General features: G+C 31.9%; 1 protein-coding gene and 1 pseudogene across 2 annotated transcripts; one reads left to right on the top strand and one right to left on the bottom strand.

Moving 5' to 3' along the window:
- The first annotated feature begins 1,534 nt into the window (after positions 1 to 1,534).
- Positions 1,535 to 10,121, top strand: LOC107625686 (disease resistance protein RPP2A). 2 transcript variants are annotated; one of them, XM_088503701.1, is made up of 9 exons: positions 1,535 to 2,149; positions 2,779 to 3,820; positions 4,216 to 4,673; positions 4,979 to 6,083; positions 6,327 to 6,605; positions 6,956 to 7,777; positions 7,886 to 8,353; positions 8,828 to 8,972; positions 9,360 to 10,121. In XM_088503701.1, the coding sequence occupies exons 1-8, from the start codon at positions 1,695 to 1,697 to the stop codon at positions 8,870 to 8,872; spliced, it is 4,674 nt and encodes a 1,557-aa protein (XP_088359827.1). In that variant the 5' UTR covers positions 1,535 to 1,694; the 3' UTR covers positions 8,873 to 8,972; positions 9,360 to 10,121. The 2 variants fall into 2 exon arrangements, with proteins under 2 accessions (XP_088359827.1, XP_088359828.1); XM_088503702.1 differs by having other exon boundaries at positions 1,541 to 2,131.
- LOC110269276 (disease resistance protein RPV1-like) lies at positions 9,775 to 22,997 on the bottom strand (annotated as a pseudogene).
- Between the last annotated feature and the right edge of the window lie 1,050 nt (positions 22,998 to 24,047).

Genomic DNA, 24,047 nt, shown 5'->3' with positions numbered 1-24,047 from the left:
TGTCTGTCTGAGTCTCATGGTGATAAAGGCAAACAGTGTGAGGTTTGTAAGAGTGAAAAAAGGCAGAGGGTACAAAATTAAAGAAAAAGCCATAGATGTCTTGGAGGTCCTTTGTACATCTGTGTTGTGTATCATGATTCTGTGGGAATCCCCTTGCAAGTTGGATTAGCACTTAGCAGTTGAAAGCTTGGTAGGTGACCAAGTCAAGTTCAGTATTGGGGATAGATTCTGGACTTGTCCCGGATAGGAAGGGTAGTTCCTAGGGATAATTGGTGTTTGTAATCAAGATGATTATAGTGAAATTCCATCATTATTGTGATGGAAACTGGATGTAGACTGCATTGCACTTAGCAGCTGAATCAGGATATTTCTTGGTGTGATTCTCTCTCTCTTCTATTCCATTTCTGTTTCTGTTGCATAGCAGACAAAATTGAAAAATATCTCCTGATTGATTACGAGACAAAAAGAAAATGTCTCTTGACTAGTTACGAGACAAAAAAAAAGAAAAATCTCTTAAAGATATTTCAAAGGGCAGAAAGTAACACTCAGCAAAAAGATGTTAAGATTCAACCCGTCCTTCTCTTAGCCATTGATTACCATCACTATATATATATGTAAATTGAGAAATTTAATTTAAATCATATCAGATACTACAAATGATTTATTAGAGGCTTAGAGCGTAGCTTGCACGGTTGAGACACACAAAAATTGGTGAACTGATTCAGTGCTTTATTACATAAATATATTAAATGAATTTTTAGTTAATTAATATTAGTTAATTTTTTAATTATCAAAATTTTTATTTAAAAATTTAAAATTTATAATTTAAAATTAGAGTTTTTCTACTAAAATTTTTTTATTTAATATCTATTTATAATTTATTTGTCATAAAATATAATTTTACATAAGTTTTTATATTATAAATATTAAATAGAGAATTAATTTGAATTAATTGATTGGTAAGCTCATTTGTCTTTAAAGAAGTATCAGAAATTTAAATTCCATTTTATATAGATAATAACTCATTAGTTTGTGATAAATCTTTAAATAGAAGTTAGATTCGTAATAAATTAGTCTTTATTTTACAAAGTTAAAAAAAATATCAAATAAAAACAAAAGTATTCACGAGTTACGGGCAAAACCTCGGTTAGCAATTGAATTTGTATTATTAGTTAAAAATAATAAATTTGAATGATTTTCTAATATTCATCGGATAGAATATATTGTTGAATTATTAGCCTAAAAGAATTGAATTAATAACTAAATAATGACAAAAAATAATAAATTTTAATGATTCTAATATTTTTTGTACATATAATATTGAATATTGATGTTGAATTTGTATTATTAGTTAAAAATAATAAATTTTAATAATTTTCTAATATTCATCGGATAGAATATATTGTTAAATTATTAGCTAAAAAAATTGAATTAATAACTAAATAATGACAAAAAAATAATAAATTTTAATGATTCTAATATTTTTTGTACATATAATATTGAATATTGATGTTTCCCAAGTCCCAACCGTGTCATTGACTTGATTTGCTTCACAAAGAAGGTATCAAGTCTGTTTACTTCTTCTCTAACTTCCTACGAACTGACAAATGATCTTCCAGCCTCCTCCATAAGCTTCCTAAGCCTCAGCTTATATATGACTTGAGTCAGAGCATCACTTTTAACCAATCGCTGTTATGCCTTCCCAAAACCAAGAATATGATGCGTACATTAGTTCCGGATTGCAGTTCCGTCATCCTTTTATTTCAGGTCTCTATGATGCACTCAAAAGTGTTGGACTGCATGTTTTAGCAGACCGCACCGAGCCCAAGACTAATAAACTTTTCTTATCTGGCGCAATCGAACGATGCAGAGTTTCTATCATAGTTTTCACAATAGATTATGCTGAATCAACCTTGTACTTGCAAGAACTCGTGAAAATAATGGAGTGTCATTGGAGGAAAGATCAGAAGGTTGTGCCCGTGTTCTATTGCTTAGATCCCTCCCAAGTATGCAATCTGAGCGGTTATTTTGGGGAGATTTTGTCGCGAACTCTGCAAGGAATCTCAAGGGATGAAAACAGGATGTTGAGTTATGAGACCGCCCTTCGACAAGCTGCTTCCATTTTACCCAGGTTTCTTCCAGATATCTGGTAATTAAATTCTCCCATGTTTTTTAATGCTTTGATCTTTATTCTTGATGAGCCATGACCTTTTGAGTATCTTTGGCTTGTTGGAGACTAGAGTGGAACGTGATTTTGTCATTCAATTCTTATCATGTTCCTCTGATAAATGTGCATATTGAACAATGTTTGTGAAGGTACCAGAGAGTGAGAGGGTTTGAAGAGAGTTGGGAGAGAAAACAAAGATAGAGAGAACGAGTAAAACCAGCAATACCACGTGACTAACAAAATTTATTATTTTTTTTGGGTTAACATTTGACTAATTATAGACTAAATTCTAAACCCTAAAATTCTAATTTACTAAAAAATTAAAAATAAAGTGTTGGCCCAAAGTATCGGCTAATATTGATAAAAAAATGTTGGCTCCTAACATTTTTCATCTGTTGTTGACAATGACTTTTGATGAAAAGTGATTGATACAAGTTGGGTAGTATTTATAGAGGTATTAGGGTGCTGCTAACTAACTTAATAATGGCATAACTACCTAACAGCATAGTGACAGCTATCAATATTTCTAACAAACTTTCTAACTTAACTAATATCCCTAATCATTTGTATTATTGGTTAATGATTATGCTTTATATTTATATTTTTTTCAGGAATAACAGAGAAGTTAAGAGCCATATAGTTGGACGTGTTACATCCTTGATAGGTTCAACGAAATTATTCATTGCAAAGCATCCGGTGGGAGTAGATTCTCGTGTGCAAGATTTGATTCAACTCTTAAACAATCAGAAAGAAGATGGTGTCCCCATAATAGCAATATGGGGAATGGCGGGAATAGGTAAAACTACAATTGCCAAAGCCCTCTACAATCAAATTAGCCACAATTTCGAGGTGAGGACATTTGTCCCAGACATCCAGGATAGCGTGGCGGATTACACAAGGAGGCGGCTTCATTTCATTTTGAGAGACCCAGATGAAACACAAGCGCAAAACTTTGACTCAACAAGAAAGTTATGGTGGGAAGGACTTCGTTGCTTAAAGGTACTTCTTATAGTTGATAATGTGAGAAGTGACCTAGAGCTGGGGTTTTTGGCAGTAAGTCGTGAAAATTTTGGTCCAGGGAGTATAATAATCATCACGACAAGAACAAAACATGATCGACTTCAAGAGATTGGAGTTAATCATATATATAGAGTGAAAGAAATGGACTACAACGAATGTGTTGAGCTTTTTAGTTGGAGCGCATTCAACAAAGCCACTCCTGAAAGAAGTTTTTCTGGTCTTATTAATTATGCAATTGAATATTCTGATGGACTGCCACTGGCTCTTGTGGGTGTTGGCTCTGCTGTATCTGAAAAAAGTATAGAAGAGTGGGAGAATGTATTGGACAGCTTCAAAAGATTCCCCTTTCAAGATGTATGGCAGGTTTTAAAAGAAAACATAGATTCTGTTGGATCTGAAGAAAAGAAAATATTTCTTGAACTAGCTTATTTGAGTCATCTCTTTATTGGAGTGGACCGAAATGATATATGTCAGATATTACAAGGAGCTGGACATCACGATGCATCGAGAGCAATTAAAGAGATTGAAGAGCATAGTCTTGTGTGGTTTGACAAGGACAAGCTTTGCATGAATCGTTTGCTACAAGACATCGGAAGAGAAATGTATATGAAGGAATCATCGATTGAGCCTCAGGTTTGTAGGATGTTATGGTTTATGAGCACATAAATTGATTTATAGTTGCCATTTGTTTTTGAAACTCTTCTTGGAACATAACAAAAAGAAAAAAAATTGCAACTCCCTTAATCCTGAAATTTCACTCCTCTCCACCCTATTTTTAATAATTATGTAATGTGCATACTGAAAATCAGCCACGAATCAGCCACCCGTTTTACCAAAATAAATTCATTAATAATAAAAATAAACTTTTTAATATAATAAATTGTTAAAAAACTTTTACTTAAGGTGAATGTATCCTACTAGGGAATAAAATACTTTTAATTCAGTTTATAGTGTATGCTGCATAGATTTAGTACTTGTCCAAAAGTTAGTTCAGTGTGTTTTATTTTAACATTTAAAAACTTATGCAGCAAAGGCCGTATGATGTATTCTTGAGCTTTCGAGGCAAAGAAACTCGCTCAAAGTTCATCTCACATCTTTATGCATCTCTTGAAAACGCTGGTATCTATGTTTTCAAGGACGAAAACGGGCTAGCAAGAGGGGAAAATCTCTCAATCTCGCTTCTGAAAGCAATTGGAGAGTCTAAAACTTATATCATTATTTTGTCACCAAATTATGCATTTTCAAGATGGTGTTTGCAAGAGTTGGAAGACATCATGATATGTTGTAAAAACAAAACTCAAAAGGTGCTGCCAGTATTCTACCATATAGATCCCTCGGAAGTGCGAAATCAGACTGGTAAGTTTGGACAAGCTTTTGATAATCTTATGAAAAGATACCCGGATAAAATAAAAGGCAAGGAGCAGAGTTGGAGGAAAGCACTCCGTGAAGTTGGATGCATTGCAGGGCTTGTCATCCGAAAATCCAAGTAAATTAATTAATATCCTTCATATTTTGCAGGAATCTCTCTATTCTATCTACAGGTGTTTAAATATATAAAGTTTGGACAAATTCAAAATTTAAGAATTGCATACTAAGATTCTTTTTCTTTAAAATTTCTTCCGATATAAAAGCATATGAAATTCTTACTGATATAATTCAACTTAATTTTGTCTAACTTGCGTGTGTTTATTTTCTTTAAGCAACATTATACTTACAATGAAACTAAAACACCTTGAGAAAGTTGTAAATCTTCTCTTACTGTGTGTATAATCTCTAGTGCCTACGGTGTAGGAATGAAAGTGGGGATATTAAGAACATTGTTGAACAAGTTACTCATATGCTGGAAATGAAGGAATTGTTCGTTGCTAATCATCCCGTAGGAATTGAATCTCGTGTTGAAGAGGTGATTCAACTATTAAAAGACCAGGAACAAGAAAATCCTCTACTACTTGGTATATGGGGCATGGGAGGGAGTGGTAAAACAACCATTGCCAAAGCGGTTTATAATAAAATTTTCCATGAGTTTGAAGGTCGGTGTTTCCTCCTAAATATAAGAGAAGTTTGGGATCAAGATAATGGAATTCTTCATTTACAACAACAACTTCTTTCTGCTATCTACAAGACAACGAAAATAAAGATTGAAAACACTGAATCTGGAAAATCAATATTAGAGAGAAGACTTGGCCAGAAAAGGATACTTCTTGTACTTGATGATGTGGACAAATTGGAGCAGCTAAATTCTTTAGCTGCAAGTCATAAATGGTTCTGTCCTGGGAGCACAATAATCATCACAACAAGAGATGAACATCTTCTTCGTTGTCTTAGAGTTGACAAGTTATATAGTATGAAAGAGTTAAATGACAAAGAATCCATGGAACTTTTTAGCTGGCATGCATTCAAAGAACCATGTCCAAAAGAAGAGTTTGCTTCACTTGCTAATGAAGTTGTTTCATATTGTGAGAGATTGCCACTGGCTCTTGAGGTAATTGGGTCACATCTGTTTAATAGGAACGTATATGAATGGAGGAGTGTTTTGAATAAACTCAAAACTATTCCAAACAATGATGTACAGAAGAAGCTTAAAATAAGTTTTGATGGTCTAAGTGATGATAGGGATAGAGAAATATTTCTTGATGTAGCATTTTTCTTTATTGGAATGCACAAAAATGATGTAATTGATATATTAAATGGCTGTGGGCATTTTGCTGAAATTGGAATAAAAGTTCTTACGGAACGATGCCTTATTACTGTGGACACTAAGAGGAAACTTGGCATGCATGGTTTGCTGCGAGACATGGGAAGAGAAATTATTCGCGAGAGTTTGCCAATGAAACCTGAGGAACGCAGTAGGTTGTGGAATCCAGATGAAGTGCTTAATGTATTATCAAAAGACATGGTAAGAATTTCAAGTATGTTTTCAAATTCATATAACAACAATGATATATTGTGAAAACTTTTGTTTCATTCTTTTCAATTATATTTTCGAACAAGGGAGTGGAACTTCAATGATATTCTATTCTCTTGAATTTTTATCATTCCACCTGATTGGAGTTTTAGTTATTTGACTATCTTTTCAAGTTTTTAGTGCTCTTTTAGCTACCCTTAATCCAATTTTACTTTTTGGTTCCTATATTTATAGGGAACAAAAGCTATTGAGGGACTTGCTTTGAACCTGCCAAAGTCATTGGATCCAACTCAGTTAAAGACAGAAGCATTTAAGGAGATGAAGAGACTGAGATTGCTTCAGTTTGCAAATGTGCAACTTGTTGGAGACTTTAAATACCTTTCAACAGATCTTCGATGGTTGTGCTGGCATGAATGTCCTTCAGAATATACAACTGCAAACTTTGATCAAGGAAATTTAGTTGCCATTGACTTCAAATATAGCAAACTCGACCTAGTATGGAAGATGGGTCAGGTATAAATTCTGAGTTTTATTTACTTTTGTGGTTGGACATAGCAAACCTCAAACAAAGAAAACTTCAAGAACAAGTGAGAAAAACAAAGTTCATGATCTTTTTAGACATGTTGAAAGATTGGAGAGCTTTGCATTTTTATAGGTGTTTGTTTTGTGTTTTGTTTTTTTATATGGGAACCCTATTCCCCCACCTTTTCTGTATTTCTGTTTTCTCATATTAATGAAATTCTTATAAAAAAAATATATACCTATTGACAAATTTCTAAAAACAATTCAAGTGAATTTTCATATATTCAAATCTTGTTTTTTTTTTTTTAGTTCTTGAATTCATCTCCTTAAAATTCTTGCAGATGATGAAGAATCTAAAATTTCTCAATCTTAGTCATTCTCAACATTTGACACAAACTCCTGACTTTTCAAATATGCCCAATCTTGAAAAGTTAATACTCAAATATTGCCCAAAGTTGACTTCGGTTTCTCATACCATTGAACATCTCAAGCAAGTTCTTCTAATCAATTTGAAAGGGTGTTCACGGCTTCGTGTACTTCCAAGAAGCATCTACAAGTTGAGATCTCTCAAAACTCTCATTCTTTCAGGATGTTCATTGATTGATAAGCTAGAGGAAGACATAGAACAGATGGAATCATTGGCAACTTTGATGGCAGATAAAACTGCCATAACACAAGTGCCTCATGCACTACTAAGATTAAAGAGCATTGTGTATATTTCTTTGTGCGACTTTGAAGGATTATCGCGCAATGTGTTTCCTTCAATCATTTGGTCATGGACCTCTCCAACAAATAATTTCTCACCCCAAGTGCAAACATTTTTGGACTTGTCAAATATTGTTTCCTTAATAGTTCCAAATAGAAAGTCTCAAGGCCTATCATCCATCATCAGAGGGCTTCCACAGGTTCAGAATGTTGGGCTGGAGTGTGGCTCACAACTTCAAATAGCAGATGTAGCTTCTGATACTTTTAAGGTCACAAACTGCAATGAAATGATAGTAACATCAAGTGCATCAAATGTCTCAAAAAGGAGTACCTTATCATTAGCTGGTTGTTGCAGCAAACATGACATTATTGAAGCTGAGATTTCCTTGAATTTAATTTTAATCCAAATGGGAATGAGTTGTGCTGTCACAGAGGTACTTAGAGAGAATATTTTTCAGGTTTGTCTCTATTGTCAACCTATTCACTTGATTCAAACTTTAACTGTATGAGATTTACACCTTATATTTACATTCCAATTCTAAAGTATGTTTTTTTTTATTGTGTAGAAATTTAGTGCCAGAGTACCTGGAGATTGTTTGCTTCCTGGCAACAAGAATCCTGATTGGTTAGCATACAGTAGCAAAGATTCTTCTGTAACTTTCCATGTCCCTCAAGTGAATGGGCGTAAGTTAAAGACAGTGTTGTTGTGTATAGTCTATTCTTCTTCCCCAAACAATGTACCGTCAGAAGCCCATATTGTCAAAAATCTGTTTATCATAAATCACACAAAAACCACCCCTTATGTCTATGATGGAGATACACTGGCTTCACTTAAAGATGAGGAGTGGCAGAAGGTAACATCAAACCTTGAAGCTGGTGACAAAGTGCAGATTGTTGTTGTTGCGGGGTTAGGATTCACAGTGAAGAAGATAGCAGTTTATCTCGTATATGCAGATCAACAAGCTGAAGGTATTGTTTGTGCTGACGATATGGTAGCATATGCAAATTTCACTGTTCATGGTGGAGATAACAATGTAAGTGCTAATTGTCTAAGTATCTACGAACATTATTTTAAAGTATACAATTTATTTCGTCCATGTTATGTTGCAGGTTAAATTTGATAGTTTTTAAAGCAAAATTGCACTTTAAGGACCTGGTTATATTTGCATTTTTATTTGACTCCTATATTTTATGTTATTACTACCTTTAAGTTTATCTTGGGAGTGCTGCTACTATTTTGAACTTCAAATTAACTGCTGCTGAAATTATCAACTTGTAGAAAGTCTTTTCTGCTGTCATTAAAAATGTAAAAGTACATTTATTCATTTTGCCACCTATATAGTATGCTCACACTTGCCTATACTATAAAGAAGTATGTAATTGTTGAAACTTCATATTCAATTATACATTAGTTCTCTCCTCTTTTACTTTCTCTATGTTTTTGTACTTATTTTGTTCATTTCCTCTGCTGATTCTGTGTAAAACTAATGCTCATATCTTATTTTCAGAAAAATTTGAACTCACTTGGAAAACGAAAATTCCAGAGAGTATGATCATCAAATAGTCAAATAAGCACAACCCACATTAAGTCTTTTCTGAATTAGATTCATGAAGGCCAAGACACAAGTAACGAGCTCCATCTGGATAGAGAAGGTGATAAGACACCTGAAATCATCATTATCGTTCTCATTTTAAACTACAGCTTGTTTATTTACTTGTTGTTAGATTCATAGCGAAATCCATGATACAAGAACCGCGCTGTACGCGCAGCAGCGCTATGAGGCAAGGAGCCCAAGGAGAACCCAGGCTTGGCTAGGGGCTTGCCTAACTGGGAAGTAAAGCAGCATAGGAAGGCCATCATACCTTGAAAATTAGATCTTAACTTGTTACAATTTTGCTCTGTTGCAGTTGAAGCAATTCAATTTGTCCAACAACTTGAACTACAACAACCAAAATGATAACAATTATGCTTATATCATAAAATAGAACGTAACAAACTTACATCCATGACACTTACTTTTTTATCTGTGCTGGAAACAGGAATCTTATTATTGATTGCAGGTGTAGCATCAACAGCAGGGACACTGAAATTCTTATCTCTCATATCATCAACATTAGAAGCATCTTCTTTCTTACCAACAACCATGCTATTCACAATGACATCTTCTTGGCATTCATCAATGTTTTGGTCGATCGACTCATCATGAATGAGGTAAACTGCAGTGTTCTTCGCAATGACTCCATCCCCAAAACAACAACCACCTGAACTTTGTCACCAGCTTCAAGATTTGATATAACACTCTGCCAATCTTCATCTCTAAGTGAAAGCAAGGTATCTCCCTCATATAGATAAGGAGTGGTCTTTGTGTGATTAATGATCAACAGATTTTTAAGAATTAGGCCTTCATATATCATGATATCTGGGGAGGAATAAACAATGCACAATGTCACTGCCTTCAAATTATGCCCTTTCAGTTTAGGGACTTCGAAAATCATAGAAGAACCTTCACCATTGAAACTTAACCAATCAGTATTGTTGTCACCAGGGAGCAAACATTCTCCCACATCACTGGTACTAGCAGCCAGTTTCTGTATGATTAATGATTCACAATAACATAAGCTTGGTTAAGAATACAAATTTCACTTGTTCAAGTAATAAGTGTATAAGATATGACAGAGTATATTTTAATGATTTGCAAATCTAAGTGTTAATTTAATCATTTCTCTTTGCAGTTGTTCATATAAACAATTCATTGGTTAGTTTTCTGAAAATAATATTTGTGCCTAAGGTCTTTTGTTTGCTCTTGTTTTCTCTCTTTCTAAATACTCTCTAGATTAATTCCATTTTTACTATGTATTATAAATTTATAATTGAGTGTACTTAACTAATTCCAAGAGTTAGTTTAAGAGTTGAGAAATGCCTTATAAATATCTTGTAATACTACTTTTGCTAAAATTCTTTTTAAAAATAGGAAGAATCTATATAGTAAACGAAATAAATTAGAAGAAAATAAAATCTCCGGTTGTTTGTATTTGTGAACCGCTTTCTAACCTGATACTCTGAATATTTGGGAGCTCTCCGATAATGGATGATGTACCATGGAAGCTATTATTTGGCATAGTTAAAGAAACAAGACATGAAACATTTGCATATGTTTGCATTTGGGGTGAGAGGTTATTTGTTGGGGAGGTCCATGACCCAAATGATTGAAGGAAACACATCACGGAACAATCCTTCAAAGCCACACAAAGAAACATATACAATGCTTTTCAATCTTATCAGTGCATTTGGCACTTGTGTTATAGCAGTTTTATTGGCCATCAAAGTTGTCAAAGATTCCATCTGTTCTAAATCCTCTTCCAACTTGTTAATTTGTGAACATCCAGAAAGAATGAGAGTTTTCAGAGATTTCAACTTGTAGATGCTTCTTGGAAGTATACGAAGGCTTGTGCAACCTTTCAGATTGACTAGAAGAATTTTTTTAAGATCTCGAATGGTATGGGAAACCAAAGATAGCCTTGAACAATATTTGAGTATTAACTTTTTAAGATTAGGAATGTTTGAAAAGTCAGGAGTTTCTGTCAAATATTGAGAATGACTTATTTGGCCAGGCAGCTTCCTACTTTGCACCTACCCGTCCCCTTTTGTCTATTGTTTGCAAAGTAATTCTTAATCATTTCCACTTCCAGGCTTTCCCATTCATTCATCCCGGTGGTGCAAGGCCGGCCGAAAGGTCTTTTGGCCGACTCCTCTTCATGTTCTATTGATCAGAAGCATCCAGCAGCGCCACAAGAGCTAATTCGTTCTTAGCTGTTTTAGCTTCTTAGAAACAGACTAAAGGGAACTACCGGCTTTGTTATGGATAGAGGTTAGATAAAAGAAAGAAGAAGTAGCTTTCTGGCTTTGAGCTGGAACAAGGTATGATCCTTAGGAAGGGCAGAGCCCGTTTCCGATGTGAGATAGAATATCCGGGGATCCCTAAATAAAGCGTTCGCCTCTATCGCCTACTTACTCGGGGATGCCGTCTTAGATCTCCCGATCCGCCCCCTGCGAGTGCTGGGAGGCTTTATTCACGGGATAGGCTATCAATTCGGTCAGAAAAAAGCGGAAGAAGCGCTGTGCTAGTGAATCGAGAAGTCTTTCACAGTCTTATTTATTGAAGTGAACTTTCTGCAATAGCCGAGTTCATCCAAGGAGCAGAAGAGGGTAGAGGAGGAATCTGTCGCTACTGTAGTTACTCTATTGTCTCTATCTGTCGGTCCTTTCCGTATTCCCGTTCTCTTATAAGATTGAGAATTTCCAACTTCATTAACGTCTGCAAAAAATTCAATAAAAAGTAAATAAATAAACGAAGAAGCTACCTGCGAACTTTTTTTTTTTAATATTGGGCCAAAGGTGGTGTTACCCACCAAAATGACCATACAGCTGAGGAGAGTTTAACGTCGCTATGGGAGCCGTCAAATGCTGCAAGAAAAACATCAACACCGTTATGTGGAAAACGTCACTAACGTTTTGATCAAAATGTTACCGACATTTTGTTGTGCATGATCAACACGTGGCAGGTTCCTCTCTCTTCTCACACATTGATGAAAATGCCAACTCTCTTCTTCCTTCATTCTTTTTTCTTCAGTCCATAGTCTCATTATTCTTATCCATAGTCTTCATTCTTTCTTCTTCATTTTGTTTATCCCACATCCCCACAACAAAAAAAACGACAGCTCCACATTTCCGCAACAAGAAAAATGGCAACAGTCAAAGATTAAAAAAGGTTAGTATTTTAAACGTATTATTAGTAGTTAGTTAGGGTTAATGTTATTGTTTTGAAGTAAAAGTTAAAAAAAAAACAGTATATAATATTTTTAAAATAATTTTTTGATTACGTAGATGAATAAATTAATTATTAGTTCTTGATTAGGAGTAGTAAAAAATATATTATCTTTATTATAATTATAATAATAGTATTAATTGTTAGCGTATCGTTAGTGTATATTATATTATTCGTTGAATGTTAGTATATATTTTTTTAATTTTAATTTTGTTTAATTAATTTTTTTAAAAAACAGAATTTTTATTAATTTTAGTTTGATTTTATATAATTTATGTGAGAAAAAAGTCTCTTTAGAATTTTTGTTTAGTTTTGTTTTAATTTTTACTTTTTTGAAAAATAGACGTTTTTAGTAATTTTAGTTATATCTTAAATAATTTATTCAAAAAAAATTTATTAATTTTAGTTTTATTTAAAATAATTGATTTCAAAACAGAATTATTTATTTAATTTGGATATAATTTTTTAGTGATTTAGGTTTTTAGGTTAAATTTTAACTAAAATATATAGCCTTAATTATTATCTAATGAGCATGGGTTATTTTTTAAATTTTTTTTTATATAAAATATTAGGTGTTTCAGTTTTTATTAGTTTAAATTTTTAGTTAATTTATATATGTAGTGCGTGTAGTTTTTAATAATAAAATTGAATTATTATTATTATTATTATTATTATTATTATTATTATTATTATTATTATTATTATTATTATATATATACCATTATGTTTTTTTATTTTATTTAATTATTAGAAAACAAAATCATTGTTATTAAATTTTAGTATGTTTAGTAATTTTAGATATTTTTGCAATATATATTGAAAAATAATGGCAACATATTTAGATCGGATAATTAGTAATTTTTAGGATATGTATTTAGTAAATAGATTAAGAGTTATTATTATTATTGTTTTTAGTAAAAAAGAAAAAAGAAAAAATATAAGTAATTTTTTTTTATATTATTTTAATGTAGCGTTAAAGACAAAAATGGAAAAACGTGACATCACACGTGCTGACGAGCATATATCAGAATATCTTCAACATCCTATATATGTAAGTAATTTTTGTGTTTACTGTTATGCTTAATAATTAATAATTCAATTAGTAATTATAAATTATTTTGATTTTTAGTAATTATTAATTATATTTGTTACTAAACCGAGTATTAGTTTGGTAATATTGACTAGTTCTGGTTATTGACGGTTAGTTATTATTTTTGTTATCAGGGTTCAAGAAATTTGCACAGTAGACACTTACACCAAATAGACTCATATGATGCTAGGGTGGAAGAACAACTCAGAGAGAGCGGATTCTATCATATATCTCAGATTGGAAGGATCATGTCTCACGGTCCAACTATAGATGCACTAGTTGAAAGGTGGCGGCTTGAGATGCACACATTTCATCTTCCACACGGCGAGTACACAACTACGTTGGAGGACGTTGCCATGATTTTTGGACTCCGAACTCACGGCTTGCCAATTACTGGATCAACTGACCACAGCACAAATGGGTTAGAGAATGAGTGCATGACCCAATTTGGTATTGCTCCTGGCCCGAACGACTATAGAGGAAGCGGAGTCAAGCTAGCATGGTTCCGCACCCTAAAGCGGCGCCAACATTTGAATGGCGCAGTAAGTAGGGAAATTTATGTAAAATGTCACATAATGTGTCTATTTGGAACAACCTTATTTAGTGACAAGTCTGGAATTAGTGTGCATTGGAAGTATTTGTCGTTGCTTCGTGACTTTTCTCAAATTCACAAGTTTAATTGGGGTTCAGCTTGCCTTGCACACATGTATCGATCCTTATGTCGGGCATCTAGGTATGATTGCAAGGACATTGATGGTCCTATGTCATTGCTCCTTGTATGGGCATAGTTACGAATGCCGTCAATAGGACCACTGCCGATGGATACTACTTTTCCATTTGCTCGCAGGTAAAATTTAGCTAAGATGTGGATTTAGTGATTTTTACTGTAGTAACTGATATTACGAATGACTTATGATTTAATTTGATGTGGTGAGTGGTTGATGGTTGAAATGATTTATGAATTGAGGGAACCCTTAAGGGTGGTTAAGTCCAGTTTTAGGGGAAGTTATGTCCAAATTTTTATAAAAATGAGTTGTTGCAATATGCCAGGTGGAATGATTATCAATCAGCTATCGAGCAATATAAAAATTGGACAACTGCTGACGTCAGGAGAAGGTTGGACGATCTTTCTCCGGACGGAGTATATGTTTCGTCATTTAGATTTGATGTTATGCTATATTAAATTCATGATTGCTCATTTATAACTTTGAGATTTAATGTGTTTTTACAGTTTGTGTGGGATGCATATAGTCCCAACCGAATTGCACCACATCTTATTCCATTTGAGACCATTTATATTACCTTTAACTGCTGCAATCACAGCTTCTTTAGAGTTAAACTCCATTCCAACAACGAATTCACCATCTACGACAACAGTAGAAACTGCACAAATGATAAAACAAAATAATAATAATAATAATAATAATAATAATAATAATAATAATAATAATTTCTATAACCTCCGTTAGATAATAATACTAATAATAATATTTATAATAATTAGTGTTAATTATAATAACAATAACGTACCAATACTAATAATAATTCAAATAATTCTTGTAAGGCATAATAATAATAATAATAATAATAATAATAATAATAATAATAATAATAACCTCCGTTTCATAAAAAGACTAATAATAATTAGTAATAATAATAATAATAACAACGTAACAATACTAATAATAATTCAAATATTCCTAACAACAACAATAATAATAAAAAATTACCTCTATTGACATATTCAGGAAATTTTGGAACATGCATGGCATCAAGATTCAAAGTATATATAAACGATGGCTCTCCCAATGGATGTTGATTCACTAGTGCATTAGCAATATCTGCTACATCTCCCTCAACTGATATATAATCTTCTTCCACATCTTCAGTTGGACCAACAACTTCATAATTACCTTCAAATTTTTTATCACTTTCGGTATTATAACCCATCCAGTCTATATTGGGTTCCGAAAAATCAATATCTTCAATTTCTTCGAACTTAACATATAACTCGATAAGTGAGGCTCGTGCTCTAGTTTGATGGTAGGTCGAAAACATTCCTTATATACTAGCTTCATCAGCCACGTGCATTACTTGAAATTGAACGAAACCACCAAATACTAACACAGGCTGCCTATATAAAATATTGGTCACTCTCTTCCGGCCTTGCTGACCTACACTCTAACAGAGTACACTCTTAAGTCCTTCATATGTTATTGAAAGAGGAACAATAATAACACATAGATTCTCACACAAAAAACTCACACCCTCATGTGTATCATACAAAATCTGATCATTGAAATATATTTTTAAACTAACATAACTCTCCATTTTATATACTTATTACATTTACCCACAACTTATTTCACTCAACAGGTGCAGAACAACTTCAACTGCTAAAGAATGAAGAACAACTTCAGCAGCTAAAGAAGTAAGAACAAATTCAACTGCTAAAGAAGAAAGAGCTCTAAGCTCTCTGGAAATTTGAAGGTAAATAACTTTGTGTTGTTCACTTTCTACTCTACTCAATGTGTTTCTCGCATAACACTAGCATACCTTATATAGCTAATTTTAAATTTTTTTTATTCATACTTATACTAAACGTCACCACCATTTTGACCATTTTCAACGGTAAAATTTGTTTCAACACAAAACGGCACCGCCGTTTTCTATTTTTAAATTAAAAATTTTTTGCCTCCTAGACAAAACGGCAATGCCGTTTTCATCTATGCTTATTTTTTTAATTATTTATTTCTAACAAAACAGTAGTGCCGTTTTGGTTTTATTTATTAAAAAAATTTAAATCATGTACAAAACATCCGAGACGTTTTGTATCTTCTGACAAAAAATTCTTTCTCTCCTATAATAATATTAAACTCACCTAAAGAAAAATATTAAAGAGAAACACACATTTTCACAATATTCAAAAAACTCAGCCTACCTGCTCTATACTATATTGATGAAATTTACAATTTAAAAAATTTTAACCATTTTATGATATAATATTAAAAGCTACAATATGAGAAACCATATTTAAATTTACCCTAAATTATACTCACCCTGAAATTTGTCCGAATTACACCCACCTCAAAATTATACTTATAGTGGTGGAAAGTAGAGCGGAGTGGGAAGGCAGGATGGTGGTTTTATAAGAAAGGAAAAAAAAAAGAGAAATATTGTAGTATGTTATATCAAAATCTATTTATCTATCTATTTATCTATTTATTTAGCTATCTATTTATAATATATAAAAACTGATATCAACTCTTTTCACAATGAGTTTAAGCCATCTTTTTTTATTAATGATGTTACATCAGTAATTCTAATGACTTGGCAAAAGATGAAAATCAACCAATCATTATTTAGTAAAATAAAATGTTTTAAAAAAATTAAAACAAAAAACTCTTATCTATTATTATTCAATTGAAACATCAAGTACTAATTAAATGCAATAAACATACATTAAAAGTGGCATAATAATAATAATTGTAAAAAAATTTTCAGTTACAAATATTCAAATTTTACAACTTATAGTCTTATACATATTAAGACTCTTACTATTCTTCATTTCTTAATCTCTCATACTAATTGTAAAAAATTTCTTAAATTTAATATAATATTTTTATTTACAAACAAACAAAAAATGTAAGAAAAGACAAAGTGTAGCAATTAATGCAAAACGAAAAATAAAAAAAATGAAAATACAGTTTTATATAACTCTAATATAAATAATTTATGTCTTTTTTAAAAATAAATAAATTCAAAATCTATTTATAATATGTTCTCTAACATATTTTTAATATAACATTTATTAAAATACACTATATATTATAAATAATCTACCTCTCCGCGCATTGCGCATGTCTCACTCTAGTTAAATAAGTAAACTAAAGAAGTTTAATGCATGTTGGACAAGTACATGCAAGGCAAGTGTAAATATAATGTACAAATATCAGGTGAGGTGGCTTACCTAAAATTTATTATTTAAAAATATTACGTGCACACAAAAAATAGTCATAATATATTTGTGTATAAATATATTTATAATTAAATTTATTTTTAATATGTTTTTTGTATTTTAATGTACAGTCTGGTGAGTGATTTTGGTGAATGATTTTAAAATACACCTAGCATAATTGTTTATTGTTACATCATAAATAATCGTACCTGCCTCTTCTTCCATACTAGCTGGAGATTGCTATATCTGAAGTCAATGGCAACTAAGTTTCCTTGATCAAAACCTATAGTTGTATATTCTGAAGAACATCCATGCCAGGACAACCATCGAAGATCGGTTGAGAGGTATTTAAAGTCTCCATCGAGTTGTACACCACCAAGTTGAAGCAATCTTAGTCTCTTCATCTTCCTAAAAGCATTGGTCTTCAAATGAATTGGTTTCATCCTTGACAACTTCAAAGCAAGTCCCTGAATAGCTTTTGTTCCCTTTAAAATAAAATAAACAGAAAAACAAAATGCCATGGTTAGATAATTATTTGTAGCCTCTAGTGAGTTTAAATGATTTTTGAAACCCAATATCTTATTAGGATCCAAGAAACAATATACAACTCAAAAATCAAATAAAAATCCATGAGATTCATACCATGTCTTTTGATAAGACATCAAGCACTTCTTCTGGATTCCATAATCTACTGCGTTCTTCGGGTAAAGGTAGATTCTCACGAATGATTTCTCTTCCCATATCTCGCAACAAATAATGCATTCTAAGTTTGTTCTTAGAGTCAATTGTTACAAGAGATGGTTCCCTGAGAACACTGATCCCAATTTCAGTAGAATATCCACAGCCATTCAATATATCAATTACTTCGTCTTTGTCCATTCCGATAAAGAAAAAAGCTATATCAAGGAATATTTCCCTATCTTCATCATCGTTTAAACCATCAAAGCTTATTTTCAGCTTCTTTTGTATTTGCTCATTGGGAATGTTTTTGAGTTTCTCCAAAGCACTTATCCACTCTTGTATTCCCCTTTTAAACAAACTAGAATGAGACACGGTAAATTAATGATAGTATATAATAAATATTAAAAATTGTTATATTTTGTAGAAATAAATTAAATATGTGTAAATTGAAGTTAAATTTAGAGGGTGTTTTATTTTAAATAATTTGTAGTACAAAAGATTTGGATGTTGGAATTGTACAAAGTGACATTTTTATTTGGTGGTTTGATTTTTGCATTTGTTTTAGTTGATAGACTTAGTCATCTTATTTGGTGCTCGTCCTCCTTTTTTTTGTTGGTTGTTAGAGTTGGTGCTTTCTTCTTTTCTTACGAAGATATGTTCTTTATAAATTGTTGAGTTTGATGCACTTTCTATTGTATTATTTGGTTCCGTCTTTGTATGTATGTTCTTCTTTCGAATATGTGTCTTGAATTTGTATGGTTTTCTTTCTCCTTAATCTCTTGACGGGGTGGTACTTCAATGTCATTATTTTTCTGAAATGTCATTAGATTTGAAGCAGTTGTGCCCAATAAATTTTTTTGCGTCACCATCAAATAGTGCAAAAGTTGTTGTAACACTTTGATCTAAAACCTTTAATTGAATTCTGAACCTAAAATAAGTATTGGGCTAGCAACTAATAATTTGATAGATGAGATTATGAAAAGTATATAGAATTACTTTATTGTTGGATATTGTGGTGTTTGATTACATGTGCCACAAATGTAGTTTCTTTTTTTTATATGATTTCTTCTGACACTTTTTACATTTAACATAGTTCCATTCTAATTTGTCATCAATTTCATTTATAGTTGCTAAAATTGTGAAGATCTTTTCCTATTCCAATATTCAATTTATGTTATCATTAGGTATATGGTATTTGAGTAAGTATGAATGTATGATACATGTTGTGATTTTTTTTTTGTCATACCTGATCATCAGATTCTCATTGCATAGCCATTAGATCTTGGATAGTTATTCCATTTCTAATCGTTCTGGTCTAAAAGAATGATGCTCTATTGAGTAAGTTTGAGATGTGCAGGTCGGAAATAAATTTTTTGTGCTAAATTTGATGTTATGTGAAGGAATAGTGATAAGAGACTTATATATGTAGTTTAAATGGTACGGAATTTAAAAACTTATAACGTAAAATTTATTATGATTAATAATATTATTATGATATTTGTAATATGGATGTTTATTACGTTATTTATAAAAATTAATAAATTAATTGTTGCGGTTATAAGTTTATTATATTGTTTATAACAGTAAGATGTAATAAATATAGGAATATGAATTCAATGTATTTGGAGGTTACAAATTTATTGGATTCTATTTTTTAGTTTTTTATTTGTATATTTTTTTTGTTGATTTAAAAATAATAGTTAATTTGGCAAGAATTGAGTGGTTGATTTTAAAGTTGTGCCAAATAATAATTATTCTAAAGTTGGCAATGCAATTGACGTAGTTAATAGCCTAAACTTATGGGGTTGCGGTCAACATAATTATTGTAATAATTATATATTTAGATTTGTATCCATGCATGATGCATCTTATATGTACAAATATACGCAACAAAAACTAAAAGTTAAACATTTTTAGTTAAAAAAAAAAGAAAATAGTTAATTAGTGTTTTGAGGTAAACATGCATGCATGATGCATCTTATATACTACGAATGTATCTAATATGAAAATGTATGTCTAATATCATATATTTTTTGGTTTCGTTTTGATACTCTTTTAATAAATTTGTTTTTTTTTTAGTTTTTAAATATTCTTTTCAAAATTTATATTGGTAAAATAAAATAGAATTTGTTTTTAATAATAAGTAAAAACTACAATGATAATTCTTTGTACCTACTACCTAGTGTTACTTCTAAAAATTAAAATAATTACTTTTTTTACCAAAGATACAGAGATTCGAACTTGCGACCAATATGGGAGACTGTGTCATTTGAGGTATAATTCATTGGCAAAAATTAAAGTGATTATAATAAACATAATTATAATAATAAAATATAATTTTCAATTTTTAAATTTTTAATTTATATATTAATTGTTGCGGTTATAAATTTATTGTATTGTTTATAACGGTAAGATATAATAAATATAGGAATATGAATTCAATATATTTGGAGGTTACAAATTTATTGGATTCTATTTTTTAGTTTTTTATTTGTATATTTTATTTTTTTGTTGATTTAAAAATAATAGTTGATTTGGCAAGAATTGAGTGGTTGATTCTAAAGTTGTGCCAAATAAGCAATATTGCTGACATGGCATTAGTAAGAGGAAAGAAATGTCTCAAAAATAATGTGGTGCATGCTTATGTATCTACTTTTATATATTAAGAATAGATGTGATCCAAGAACCTCAAGTGCTAACGCCGTAAGTGTAGTAGGCTAAGAAAAGTAAAATTTAATTTGTTGCCTAGATCTAATTATAAGTTTTCCTTCTAACCTCAGATATCATTTTTTAAAAAACTTTTGCACATACTTTTTCCCGAACAATGTTTCAATGCACACTCTTAAAGGTTTTAGAAAATTTTATGCTTGTTGATTTCTATTAAATGTATATCATTAAATGGTTTTAATTTATGAAGCACCAAGTTAATAATTCATGTAAGTCATTCACTTTTTCTGGTACCCAACTTTACAAAAATTGTTTATGTAATGTGAAATTGATGACAGGAATGTAAGTATTGGCTCCAGAGAGGATGCAACAAGAGGTGCACATGACTTTTAGGATGCTATTAAGTAGTAGAATACATTTTAATGATAGAATCAAAAAATCTTATTCAAGTTATGTCTGATTAATAATCTAAACTTTTCCACCTAAGAAGATTGAGTTCTACATACTAATGAGTATAAAGGAGATTGTGCATATCTTTGTATAGCATTTTACTATTCATGTTTGATCCGAGGCTCTATAAATAATGTATATAGTTCAAAAATCCTTGCAAAAAAAAAATAAAAAAATAAAAAACTTTTCTTCTTGTTTGAAAGCTCTAATTCATTTTTTTCTAAATAAATCAAATTCAAAATGTAATCGTTTTCTTAAAAACTCAAAATCAAATCATAAAATCCTTAAACCCAAATCTTTCTAAATAACCACTTCGAATGAAGCCTCCAATTTTCATAAAAATTTCAGCAACATCTCCTCTAAAACTTGAATTTCTGTCACCCTTTAAGGGTACCAACCACCAAACCAAACATCTCTCAGTCATTCAAATCATTTTCAGTATCAAATTATTTTAAAATCAAACCAATTTCAATATTAAATCTTTTTCAAAAACCTACCAACTTCAATAACAAACCGTTTACAAAATTGAATCACACATCTCTCAACCAATCCATTCAATTCAATATTTACAAACCCACCATCAACCCTCAACACATCAACAATCATTATTTTATACTCATCAATATCACAATTCAACACATACAAATTCACTCATCCTTTGTACACACATTATATACCATATACACAATCCATCAATAATTCATTCAGTTCATTCTTATCTTAAGGTCTTTTAGCTAAGTTTTCACGTGACATTAAATATTAACGACGAAAAACCAAAACCATACCTTGGCCAATTCCTCCCTAAGCTTGAAACTCCTCAAAAACCTTTTCTTTCATATGCTCCAAGCTTCCTGATGGTTTCAGTGGCTAAGAGAAGGGGGGGTTGAATCTTAGCCCCTTTTTCGCTTGCTAGAACTTGCTGGACTTTAGATGAGACTTTTCTGTTTTATCTCGTCCCTAGTCACGAGACATTTTCATTTTGTCTCGTCACTTGGCATGAGACATTTCTGAAGTTGCATCTTAAAAACAACAGAAGTGAAGTAGGAGAGAGAGAGAGAAAATAACACCCAGATATATCCTGGTTCAGCTGCTAAGTGCAGTGCAGCCTACATCCAGTCTCCATCACAACAATGATGGAATTTCACTATAATCCTCCAGATTACAACTTGTAAAGTGCTAACCCAACTTACAAGGGAATTCCCACAGAATCATGAAACACAACACAGATGTACAAAGGAACTCTAAGACATCTATGGCTTTTTCTTTTAATTTTGCACTCTCTGCCTTTTTCCGCTCTATGGCTTTTTCTTACAAACCTCACTGTTTGCCTTTTTCCATGAGACTCAAGACATGACAAAATTAAACAGAAAAATACAAAACAGAAGACATTGAAGGAGAAGAGAACTGCTAGCTTAGGTAGCTCTGAGAACTCTGTGCCTTGCACTCTCAAATCTTACTCCTTGAATCAAACCATGACTGTTCACCTCTTTTATAGAGAAGTGAAGCCTTCACAGTTGAAACACAAACCCGAGCTCAGCTTCCTTTCCTTCAACAAAAACCGGTTCGGCCATACAGAGAGAAGAGGTAACACATGTAAAAACCAACATGCAAATACCTCTAGTTCTTCCTTGGTCATCACTCTTCATCAATCCAAGCGCTCCATCCTTGGCTTCCTCTCCAAGATGGACTTCTGGCCCTTGATGCTTTATGATGATGATGACTTCATCTGCTTCAATCTCTGCCTTCAACCATCACTTCGCCACTCTAGCTACTCCCTGTGGTGGTTGATCAGAAACGAAGACAAGTCACGCCTCCAAGATCTTTCTGCTGGCCAAATCTTCTTCTTTCTTTTTGGGTATGGAGGATCCGAGATTAACTCACCAAATCTAACCATATTTGGTAATTATCTCAGCCACTACATACCTTTTTTTTTTTGTTGTTGCCATCATTTTGATGGACTTGTAGCTTATCCTCCCTTCCTTTCGGTAGTTTGCATTTGCTTCCATGGCTACCAATATTTCCTGTGTAATAACCGAAGAGAGAAGAAGAAAGAGATGAGAGAGAACAGAGAAAGTAAAGAAAAGCAATTCAAAACAAATTAAATGAAGATAGCTTGCTTTTACTTCCCTGGGTGGCGTGCAACACTAATCATAATGATTCCCATCAAATCAAAGTCAAGTTCTCTCTCATAGTTCCAAAGCTTAGCATATTAAATTTGAAATCCATTTTTAGTAAGCAATGAAATCCGTTGGAAGCTTCATGGATTCGGTTAATGCATGGAAGCATTAATAATTTGGGCTTGGTTGCAATAAGGATTATTCTTGGCCCAAATAAAAGCATTTGCTTTCCTGATGTATATTGGATTCAGATCAAACATGGGAAGCTTACTTTTGGGCTTGTACCAATGTTAATCTAGCCCAATAAATCATTACAACAATTCAGCCATATATCATTGAATGTTTTTGAATCAATGCTGATTTGGAAAGCAAATTCACACTTGGGCTGCAGCATTTTATTTTATTTTCGGCCCAATTCAGTTCCTGCATTACAAAATTATTAATTAGCATATATTGTATTAATAATTTTGTAATTAGATATTTTAACAATGTTTGTTCATCACAAAAATTAATTTGGAGTTTTCCAAACTCATCAATCTCCCCCTTGATGACAAACATTATTAAAATTGAAATGGAAAGAAATTAAAGATTAGAGTACAAGTACTCCCTTTGAGGATTGAATTTCTTCCCTTTCAAAGTGTCACATGGCTCCCCCTTAATATGTGCTACCATACCAAGGGAAGCATAAAACCTGTAACATTTTGATCAAGCTCCAAAATAACAATGTTATTCAACATATTTATTTGAAAATGTTGAATGCTTGATCTATGAGCAGAGTTTGGTGATAATCAAAACTTATTTGTTATCATAATTGATTTTCTGCTCAAACATTAAAAATTACAAAATTCAACAAAAATCCAAACATTTTCCTGTTCAACATATCAGAGCAAAATAACATGAAGAAAAATATTTGTAGAGCAAAATAAGGCAGTTTTTGAT

The sequence above is a fragment of the Arachis ipaensis genome, chromosome B2, assembly GCF_059453495.1.
Source record: "Arachis ipaensis isolate K30076 ecotype BB chromosome B2, ASM5945349v1, whole genome shotgun sequence".
In the NCBI taxonomy this organism is placed as follows: domain Eukaryota; kingdom Viridiplantae; phylum Streptophyta; class Magnoliopsida; order Fabales; family Fabaceae; genus Arachis; species Arachis ipaensis.
Note: the sequence above shows the minus strand (reverse complement) of the source record. Positions and strands in the feature narration are given on the sequence as shown.